The sequence below is a fragment of the Solanum dulcamara genome, chromosome 9 (assembly GCF_947179165.1).
Source record: "Solanum dulcamara chromosome 9, daSolDulc1.2, whole genome shotgun sequence".
Lineage (NCBI taxonomy): Eukaryota > Viridiplantae > Streptophyta > Magnoliopsida > Solanales > Solanaceae > Solanum > Solanum dulcamara.
Window position 1 is genome coordinate 16,832,430 of NC_077245.1, and position 11,949 is coordinate 16,844,378.

General features: G+C 33.9%; 1 protein-coding gene across 1 annotated transcript; it reads right to left on the reverse strand.

Annotated features, from left to right (window-relative positions):
- Positions 1-5,088: 5,088 nt before the first annotated feature.
- Positions 5,089-11,379, reverse strand: LOC129903058 (PLASTID TRANSCRIPTIONALLY ACTIVE protein 6, chloroplastic). The gene is made up of 6 exons (XM_055978538.1): positions 10,776-11,379; positions 9,953-10,021; positions 9,721-9,825; positions 9,044-9,163; positions 5,693-5,782; positions 5,089-5,604 (listed from the first exon to the last, which is right to left on the reverse strand). The coding sequence occupies exons 1-6, from the start codon at positions 11,289-11,291 to the stop codon at positions 5,488-5,490; spliced, it is 1,017 nt and encodes a 338-aa protein (XP_055834513.1). The 5' UTR covers positions 11,292-11,379; the 3' UTR covers positions 5,089-5,487.
- Positions 11,380-11,949: the final 570 nt, after the last annotated feature.

Below are 11,949 nucleotides of genomic sequence, written 5' to 3' on the forward strand. Positions count from 1 at the left end.
CCACAAAAGTTCTTAGAGGGTATCAAGAAGATCACCGAGATTATGGGTGTCACTCCGATCGAGAGTGCAGAATTAGCCGCTTATCAGTTGAAGGGAGTGGCTCAAATTTGGTATAAGTAATGGAAAGATTATAGGGCAGATGATGGCGATCCTATTGATTGGGACAAATTTGACGGTGCCTTTCTGGACAGATTCTTTCCACTTGAGTTGAGGGAAGGAAAAGTCCAAATTTTCATTTATTTGAACAAGGTAACATGACTGTGAATGAGTACTCTTTGATTGTGAAGGAGTACTCTTGGAATTTTCTATACTGTACATTTCTGTTTCATAGTAGTTGCCTAGTTGGCATTTGAAATTGTCATTTATGACTTAAAAAATAGTTTTTGTAATGAGTTTTAATCGTTGAAGTTAATTGCCACAGTACCGTTATTGGCAAGAAGATGGACAATGCTATTATAAGCTACCAAGGTAGCCTGTTCTTATGTGTTCTTTATTTATCTATCTTATACTTAGATTGAAATATTTAAAAGTGTAGGGATATCTTTCTAAGGTTGTACTATATAATCCTATCATACAATATGTGTGATTTCTAATTGTATGTGGATGTGATGTTGCATATACATAGTTGTGATAATTAATTAGCTGTGATATGACTAAATGTAATGTTAGAGTTGGGGAAAAAAAAAGTATTATTGAGTTTTTAAAGTGATAATATTTCTCATGTTTTTGTTGTTGAAAATGATATTGTTTTTTGATACATTATTTTGAAAAGAAGTCATTGTTGATACATGAGAGGTACCACAAGTATAGTACCCAAAATCCATATGTGGTTGCCAAGCAATAATAATAGTTGTGAAAAATAATTTTTTCAATGAAAAAATTAAATACATGTGTTTGAGACATTGTGAGATAAAGCAGCTGCTATGAGAGTAAAGTATTTATGTAAATTACGTGTAGTCGAAGGTGAATCTGATAATTCACTGCTAAATGAAACATCAAGGTGAGTAAGATTTTTGTCATTTGAGAAGATCAACTATGATGTTAATCCAACTTATGTGATTGGAGATCTCATGAATTAGGTTCATATGGAAATAACAAGTCACTAGTTGATCAAGTATGCACACAAAATTATGTCCTCCTAAGATGTGTGAATATTGTGCAACAATCTGTAAGGCAAAGTGAGGTTGAGTTAAACTCTTAATCCAAATCATATCTTTTATAAGTGGTGTATGCAGAATACACTTGATGATTGGACCTATATGAGTGTGGGTGGCTCCTATGAAATTGTGACAGATTTCTAGAGCACTCATGAATACCAGGACACACACATGGCCTCTTAGTGAAAAACCGCGATAACGACAAAAAATGCGGGTATAATGTCATAGAATAAGACGCTAGGCTTACAAAATAATTCTTGGTTCATAGAAGTTCTAAACTTCACCAATGGTTCTGTAAGTTTAATCTTGTTTTATCTAGGTCTGGTTCATAGTTTACGTAACACCAAATTCGATGCATTGTACTCATATGTGAAAATCCAGGTAAACTTCTTGTTTCATTCTATTCCTTAACATTCCTTTTGAGATACGCAGGGGATTGTTGGAAAAATATTAGTATATATCTCAAATAGAAACTCTTTCCATAAACAATGGTAACCGACAATTGATTCGAATAACCTTAATGACTTTTCTTTTGAAGAAAGATTGCGTTGATAATCTTAATTTCCTACCTTAAATAGCCTTGATTCTCCATTATGTTAATACTTTTTTAATGTTGCATATTGACTCCTAAAACTACCGTTGCAGCATCATATTTGCCATTAATAATTTTCTCTTTCCGTTGGAGGCTTTAACCTCATATATGTTTTCCCTGTAAATCTTGTCTTCCTCTATTACAAAGAGGATGAGATCAACATACATCTCTAAGAGATAATCTTTCCTCCTATATTCTATTGATGTGTTGGATTTTGTTCTTTAAATCTTTGTCAGATTCTGGCTCATGGTTTTATACTAAAAGAGCTTATTGAATCCTGAGGGATATACCTATACAGGGTGAAATATCCTTAAGGATAGTGACAGAAGCATGCCTCAAGCTATGTGAATTCCTTACAAGTGTTCGTGATGAAGTGTTAGTGTTCGTTATGATGGAGTATTTTTCGTAAGATTTCCACCAACAAGGAAAATATTCATGCATGGCTACGTTCAGAGGCAGCTCAATGCCTTTAAAAATGAGGCGAAGGCATTTGCCTTAATCAAGAATCGCATAGAGATTTTGCCTAATGGAATTTACTCGTGCAATACCTTAGAGGTTCTTGAATTACGCAGCGAAATAATGGTTAATTGTCCGGAGATTATTTTTCTTCCGAGATTAAAAAATATTCGTCTAATTAACATTCATTATGGATGGAGCGAACGTGACGTTTGTAAGCTTCTATTGAGTTGTCCAATGTTGCAATCTCTTTATGTCGAAAGGGATGGTTATGATAATGTGTCTAAGTATGTTATAAGCTTCGTGTTTTGAAAAATCTTATCGTTAAAATATACGATAATGGATCGTTTGATAGTAAAGAAGATGAGTTGTGTTTGGAGATAAATACATCGAAACTTGAGTATGTAAATTTAATGGACAGTGTTTCTGAGACATTCAATGGTAGATATTTACTCTTTCGGGCCAATGTTAATATTATTATTCTATTGCGGCTATCAAACAAAGGAAGAATCAAAAGGTCCGGTCATTTTCCACTTTGATGCAAGCATTTCACAAAGTGAATGATTTATATATCTCAATTCCAACTCTTGAGGTATGCCACATAACTCTTTCTTTATTTTACTTTTTTATGTGCTCCTTTAATTTATTTTTACTTGTTATCGAGGATCAAATTATATAAATTAAGAAAGTAATAGTTATTATTTATAGGATAATGCGAAGTCTTTTTAAGTTCACAACAAATACCTAATAGTACTATTATTATTACTTGTATGAGTAAGAGTTAATTCAAGTTAATAAGATGTTAGTTATGTGTTTGCCAAAATCTTGTACTAATATGAAGATTTGAGTAAAATAAACAATTGTTTTTTCTTTATTTATGTAAAGATTGTGTAATTTTTTCTGTAAACTTTAAACTCTAATATTTTCTAACTAAGCAAAAAAAATAAAGGGATAAATACACAAAATAGACTCTTTAAATAAACTATTTACTACTTCATACTTCATCCCTAAACAATTCATTTATGTACTCGTTCGGTCCAAACTAATTACCCCTTGTACCCCTTTTAGTCTAGGCTCAATTCGCGTTTATGATACTATGATGATATCATTCAGTATTTGTGTAATTTTCCCTAAATGTTTGATTCCTTGATGATACCATAACACATGCAATATATTGCTATGGTATCATTGAGGATTTTAAAAGTGTCTCATCAAGGATTTTCAATATCATGATAATATACAAATATACCGTGGTAGAATCATTCATGTAATATCGAATAACTTAGAAAAATCTTTATGATACCATCACAATATATATATATATATATTATGATGGTATCATTCTACATTTGTGATGGTATTATGTCAGTATATGCTATATACTTGAAGGACTGCTCATTGGTGAATAATACCATGCTATTATATATGATATTATGTGATTGTATCATTGAGAAATTATGAATTCCTCACTTAAAAGATTGCTCATTAGTCAATAATATCATGCTATTATATATATAATGTGTTTGTATTATTGAGGATTGACTTAGTTATACATGAATGAATGTAGAAAACCTTAATAATACCATAGCAGTATATGAATATATTGTTATGGTATCATTAATGAATGAATAGTTTTGTGAATGAATGAATAAATGAAACCTTAGTGCTACCACAACAGTATATTCGCATCCTGCGATGATATCATACATGATTTGAGGAGTGTTACTAATTATATGAAACACTCCTTAATGATACCATGCTAGTATATGATAGCATCATGGAGATGTTGCTAAACGATTGAAGTAGACATCAATGATACCATGACAGTATATAGATATACTGTAGTGGTATTATTACGGACTGAAATAAACCTCAATGATACCATATCAGTATATTGATATTGAGATGGTATCATGGTAGCGAGTCGCATGCTTTGGGGGTACGAAGTCAGCAACCTAACCACAGTTGGTGGTGAGTTTGGTGATGTATGTGCCGTAGGTTTGATAATGGAGGGCCTGGAGGCTTTGGTGGTAGTTAGTAAAATTGATGGTGGTGGCTGGTTTTGAAGGTGGTGTGACTTGGTGGTTGGGTTTGGTGTTGGTGGTGGGTATAGAGGAAAAAATTATGAATAAAAAAGAATAAAGAAAAATAGTAAAAAAATAAATGAATTATAATTCTAACATGGCAGATGCGTGTGAAGCACTTCAGACAACACAAGTGGTATCAAGCTTCGCAGAGTAGTATAGTATTAAAATCACCTTGAACCTGACTAAGGCGTATTAGGTCGCCTGTAAAAGTATAAGTGTTTATATGACTTTTCCATACAAATACAATTTTAACTTATGAATTAGTAATTTTTAAAACATATCTGTATGAATGTATATTTTGTGTTGTTGGTCCCAGGGAAAAACCATCAATCGGCTTTCAAGGCATTTCAATTGGCAGTTTGGGCTTTGTGGATTGTGAAGATGAGTTTCCTATGTTGATCTATATTTTTGAGACCCAAGTTTTGCAGTTTGTCAAATTGCATACTAATCCTAAAAATATTCAGGCAAAGTATTGTGTGCTACAAAGAATAACTAAATTCCCAAGGAAGTCTCAAGCATGTCAAATTGATTTTGTCTAGTCAACACCATATTTTATATCTTTCTCACATTTTCATAATATACAATACAAGTCTTGTTTTGTGAGTAGTCTGTTAAAATCAACACATATTGCTTGTATGAAAGAAAAAAAAAGTGTCCATCAACTTCACTTAACAAATCTCAATTATTAGCTGGCATCACCATACATATTTAGTTGTGAGCTTATGGTAGTATCTAAACTGTTCAATTATGTATCAACCAAAGAAAACCAGCAAAGCTAAAGAGAAACAAAATTTGAAGCAACATATGTTGTGTACTTCGAATGCCTCCAGCTTTAATATTTGGGAGAGAAAATGCACAACCATCTTGTTTTGATTTCTTTACCATAAAGGTTACTGGTTCAAGTTTGCACACATCCTTGTACTAGAAATATGATGAATTTGTTTGCTACATACCTTCTGCCTAAGCTCACCCTAAACCTTCATCAGTGATCATTTCCACACAAGTCATGATGGCACTGACAATGTACGACTACGATTCTGAAATTTGGAAGCCATTGGCTCTAACAGAACCATGAACAATTTCGGATTAACCTGATTGTTTCCTTCAGCTATTAGGGTATTCAATCTGGCCAGCTCTTCCAGCAATTCTGAGGTCATTACCAGAGAAATATTCGACAATGGTGTTCATTGGCCAACTAAAACCAATTTGAAACACTGAAGTCCCTTAGCTTACTAAGATGTCTTTCCATGTCTTGCCTTGTCTTCTTCCACTCTTCTTTCTCTATCACAGTGGTAAAATCATCTCTTTCCTCCTATATTAACATGTTGCTCACTCATCAGAGGTGGATAGACAGCAATAATAATACAGAGATAAGAAAGAATTTGAGCAAGGATACTCACTGATGGTATAATTTTGAATGAGTTCCCATTATCACGAATGACAAGTAAATCATTCTTCCTATCCCTGCTTCTTCCTCCAGGAACTGTCACCTATTTTTTGGAAAACAAATTAACTAATTAAAACTAACAATAAATAAAGTGAGCATCCAAAGGCTACCAATAATTGGGAAAACGTAAAACATTTTAAGCTGGTCACACCATCAGCCTCAAGTTCAAGTTTCATTAACATTTTAAGCTGGTCAAGTTCAAGTTTACATTAACTGGTATACTGGTTGGCAATACATCTTCACACTATGTGAGTTCATTAATACAGATGTCCTCAAGATTCTATATCTGATTGTTCCAATTAAAAAGACAAACTTCAAGTTCAAATATTCCATTCTTATAGCGGTCTACTGCTTGGCATAGATACCCCCCAGGGATTGTTGATGAATGTAATACTCAACGTCTACCAGTTTTCATTATCTTATAGTACTAAACAACCTAGTTGAAACAGATTTTGATGGGAATTGTCTAACTTTTTGCAGCCAATATCTCTCTGTAACAAAGCTTTTCTTCTTTCTCCAGACCATAACGACAATATAAAGGATACTAATACAAAGAATTTTTACATTAAGTGTCTAAATCATGAAAAGTAAAGTGTTTAGTTTTTTCTCTTTCTTTTAAAATTCTTCCTTTTCTCTTGGAGAGGAGCGAGGCGGGAAAGAATGATCCTTTTCTTGTCCACTACAGTTTCTTTCATTATATTTTGCAGACAGCCTAACCATAGTTGTATTTGATGTGCCTCCCAACAAAAGAACAACAAAAAAAATGCTTTCCTTATAAATAAATAGAACACTTTCATATAATAAGGCTTGCAGCAGCTGTAATAAGCAATGATAAGTTCTATTATCGAAAAGAGGAGTCTGTGAAGAGCTATTGTCATTGTGAAGTTACACCTAGGACAACATATCTAAAAGTTGTAATAAAAGCTCCATCATTGGATACTCATAGTTACCAACAAGAAATTGCACATCAGACCCATAAAGAAAGGTACTTCGATATTTGGAGGTCAAAATGCAAGCCTATTATAACTGGACTTTTAGGGAGTAGTAGAAATATATATCAAAGTCATCAATATCAAACAAGTTTAAGACCTTAAAGAAAGGACAAGTTACATGTATCTGCCAGAACACATTTAGAACATTTCAGATACTCTTTTTTCTGTTTTTCAATCAAAACGACATTATCTTCTTAACTTTTATCATTGAATTCATGTATTTAATCACTTCAAACATATACCTTCTTCTATAGACTATATCCTGCATAAACATCGCTAAAAGGATAAAATGAAAAAGAAAATGAAAGCACAACAAATAAATACGAAAAAGACGTATTTCTATACTTGCTACAGAAATTTGAAAATAAGTTGAGTAATATTTGGGAACATGGAGAAGGTATGCTTCATAAGTATTCCAAACCTTCCGTTAAAAATTCTCCCATTCAACCTTACCTTTCTCAGGAAAACTATATTTCAAATATACATCAACATAACAATCCAACTTTCATGTCTTATAGTATAAGATGCTCAGAGAATATTTAGTGACTTTACTTGTTAAGGGCTTTGCAAGGGAAGTCCTGCTATAAAATGGCAAGAAAAGAAACAGAGAGACTGCTAGAAAATGCAGTCTTTGTAGATAAAGAATTGCTAGGAAATATGGATGTGTAGGGGGTTCAGATTCTTGTCTTTTAAACTAATTTTCTGTCTCATTGTGTAGCCGTGATAACTGATTGTGCATCACTCCGCCAATTGAAACATTTAAGAAAAGCACAAGTATGGGACCAAAAAATCTCTTTAATGCAAGTCCAAATAAGCAGTTGGAGAAAGGATAACAGTTTTATCTCCATCCACTGAGCAAGCAAAAGTAGGAAATGTGGAGTTCAATTAGAAATATTATGAATAAGGGTAACTGCAGTTAAACAAGGTGTTCTTCTTTCGCACCTGACTATTCTATTGAAATCTTGAGGCATTCTAAGGAAGTGTACCAAATAAGAGGATCAACATTCTCTAATTTATCTGAGAGTCTGTCCTTGTGTTTCTTGATACAACAAAAGCAGCTCCAGATGAATTCATAACACCTTTCAGAAGCACTTTTGATAGAGGAGAAGTCAAGAACTAGGAGCTTGCTCTATCTCACTCTGAAGACTGACTATTCTTGCGCATCTAGTAGACCAATTCAACCAAATATTTTCTTGTGCCTGCTCAAAGCCACATTTTTGGCACAATATTCATTTAGTGTCGACTTTTTCATATGGCTCTTTGTTTGTTGCTCAGATTCTCCGAATATGTTCCCGCACCTATGTAGAATCCTCCAAAAATGCACTATTTTGGAGGATCCGACATGCACCAGTCGGCATTTTGGAAAAGGCAGAGCAACATAAGCTTTTAGGTTAATTCTAAGTCTAGTCCCTAAATGACAGTCCAAACAGTTAATTAACACACACACACTCCTTTCCTTTTCATACTAGTAGTCATAGTATTACTCACGGAGTTTCTTATCCAACGATGTCACTTATTATCTGTTGTTTCTTGCACTTTGATTATCGTATTATTTTGTTGTAGTTAAGTTTCTTTTTGAAAATACTTAGACATGTTTTCTATAGTTTTTTTTCCATGACTTCTTCCTTTTTCGACCTGCTTTGAAATTTTTTTCCTTGACCTGAGGATATATCAGAAACAACCTTCTCTACCTCCAAAGGTCTGCGTACACTCTCCCTTCCCCAGACCCCACTCGTGGGATCACAGGTATATTGTTGTTGTTGTTGTACACTCCTTCCCTTTTCAGTATAAAATGAAATCCTTTAGCATTATCAGCAAAGTGGAAATGGCTCTTTTGGGTCTGGTATATGTTTTTGGAGAGTAATTTTCAATTTAGTCCTGCTCTATAGCAAACAAAACAATTAAACCTAATCAGTGCAAGACAGTAATTGCAGCCTCACCCCTTCCCCTCAAATAAATTTAAACTTAAATCCTTCAGTTTCCGCCCTTTACCCCTTACCCACTTCCATCCCTTCAACAACACACCCATTTCCTCAAATTTCTATGCTCCTTGGCACTATAAAATTTGGTCAGAATTAGTTGTTGAGCGGTATAAATTGTTAAACATATCTTCAAAGAATTAACAATCCAATTTTCTGATTTGACAGCATTAGAACTCCAGTTACACAGGCAGCAGATTCAGCCATATGAAAGTGAAAAAGCTATGTCCGCGAAATAAAAGATAATCACTTTATCAGGGAAGTTACTTGATCAATAAAAAATTAGCAAATCTAGAAGAAAGGGGTTAGATCAAATTTGTCACAATTCCTTACCACTACTTTGGCTCTTGTGATTGATTTGGTTTTAGAATCAATAACGTATATTTCTTCGAAATCAAGAGCAAATTCTGGATCACCTGCCCTGCGATTCCTGTAGTGCTTTGTCAAGAATACCTGCCAAAGAAACACGCTGATCATGCAACCCATAGAATGCAAGATTAAACCTTCTTACCTTCAGATTCAAATGAACAGAGCCTTCATACCAGTCAAGAAGAAATGTTTTGGATTAAGTACTTGAACGTCATAGTTGTGTGATACAACCATAAGAATTTTGATGAACCTTTTTTCAGGATACATGGATGGAGTACAAGAGGTCAGTATATAAGGCTTAAACAACAAAAATTCCAAAATGATCACCAAAAATGGGTAAGAAAGTTTAGGGTCTCCCTCCAAAGACAAATCAAGAAAGAGGATTACGGGGGAAGATTTGCCTAAAAGCAAAAGTAAAGGAAAAAAAAAAGGAAACAAAACAAGAATACCAAAAGTGCCTTCCTTGAACTTTTCCCTTTCTTGTTTTCTTGTGTTTCAATGGAAGTTCATCCATAGTCCAGCTTTAATTTTACATTACAATTAATACTTTTTCACAAGCTTCATATCTTTAGAAAAATAAACTGCATAAACAGCATATGACAGAACAAATGTCTATCAGTTGAAACAGAAAACATCAATACCTTCATAATTTCTCTCTCGGATTTATACATCGGATCTCTAGGCGCATCAATGGGAGGCTCTGTCACATTGTAGCATCCATAATCACTCATTGCACACCTGATATACTGCATGGAAAAATATATTGTTGATCAAGTAGTAACTTAAACACACTAAATCGACTGTAAGTTGAATCATAAGTACTCAAAAGTAAGTCATACGGCATGTACAATCATAAACATATAAATACTACACCTTCTGAGGCATTGGTGCAAGAACTCTGGGAATGGCATATATATCAGTATCTGGAGGTGTAACATACATCTGCATAACAAATAGAAATCATACTTCATAAGCTAGCACATACATTGTCAAAACGGTAACTAACATTCAAATTTCACTGTTTGAATTCCACTACACCCCAAATTTGGTATAATGTTCTTTTCATTTGCTGACCTACCCATGTTGAACATACACATGGGTGCATTAGTACTACGTGCAGTCCTTCAAAATACTCCAAAACTTTTATCAAATTGACTATCCAACCAGGATATCAATTGGCATAACAAATACACACCCATATTTGAGTCCACGTAACATGGAAAGACAAAACCCTTATTTCTTTTTTTAAAAAAGCATATCTGAGGTGTAATCCACCAGATAGCCTGTCCAGTCCACAAGCACAGGTTTTACCAAGGTAGTCATGCTCATCAAGGTTGGAGCAGATTTGCACCAAGTTTGGAAGCTATTATTCCAATATTGATCAACAGTACATTAATCCCTTGACTCAGCCTAGGTCATCCCTTTTGGACAACCCTTATAAACCATCTTATCAAGACAGAAATCAACAAAGTGTTAACATCAATATGCATTTCGAACACCGAGAAACTTATGTGAATATAGAGCAAATATAACCGTCGCACTAGGCAAAACACTTAAATGCAGATATTTCATCCATAAAAAGAAACCAAATGATGCAATTTTCAATATACAAATGTGCAGAATTTAGTACCAACATACTAATACTCCTCCCAGCAAACAAATGAGCAAAAGGAGAGACAGAGATTCAGAATTTAACCTCACGAAAATCATAAACATCGTTATCAGGATCAGGAGGTTTGCGAATGAAGAAATCACAATCGAAAAGGCAAATTTTATGAAACTCCTCCTCCTTAATCCTATAATCCACAATTTTCTCCGAATCCCACCCTTGAGTAAATACAAAGCTACTGCTATTCACCATCGCAATGTCATCATCACCCCTAGCAACAGCTAAAGAAGTAGCACCACCACCACCACCACCACCTAAGAGGGTATCATAGTCAACATCAAAGTCCTTCTTGTTGTCTGCTTCTTCCACTTCATCCTCGTCCATGTCATAGTCATCTGTACCTCCTCCGTCAGCATCTCCGTCGTCGGCGAACACCCTGAAATCCGGCCTTTTTGAGCTTAAACTTTGCTTAACAAAAATGGGGTGGTTGGAAATTGGCTTAGCGAACGAAATGGTGAAAAGGGTCGGTGTAGAAAGCGAAGAAGGTGCAGTGGAGAAGGTTGAAAGCTTTGCCGGAAGCGGGAAGAGGAGACTGGCGCTCATGGTTGTTCAGTGAGAGAAGAGGAAAAGATAGTGAAGTGGGGGAGTGGATTAGATTTGTACTTTTCGTTGCTCATTTGGTACAAAGATTATTAACACAGATTAATAACGCGGGATTAGTAATATAGGATTTTTTTTTTTATCTAAATATTTGTTTTATTGGATCACACCTAATTTTGGATTTGGTTTAAAACTTTAATTCATGTAATTGAGTCAAAGTAAATAATTACGGGATAATATTATTTTTTGGTGATCTTCTAACTAGCTAGGGGAAGAATAATTTTGTTTTCATGTTTGTTGTTTTCTCACTTGAATTATTTGAGAATAAATACTTGTCATCTTAATAAATTGATCACTCATAAAATATCAATTTTCAAGTTAATAAACATAAACCATCTACTTTTAAACCGTAAAGACAATAAACAATAGTAAAATTGAATAAATCATCTACGTTTATACATAAAAATTGCAAGTAGTAGTTTTAATATGAAGTTAATATCTTAAAATGTCATTCAATTTTAAAAATTTATCTAGCAAAGTCAGTAAACTTTGTTTTTGCATCAATAAAATCACTCAATCAGGCATTTGTATCAACAAAATCACCCAACTAAATTAGTTATCAAAACAAAATCGACATGACAAAATATTTTTTATATATATT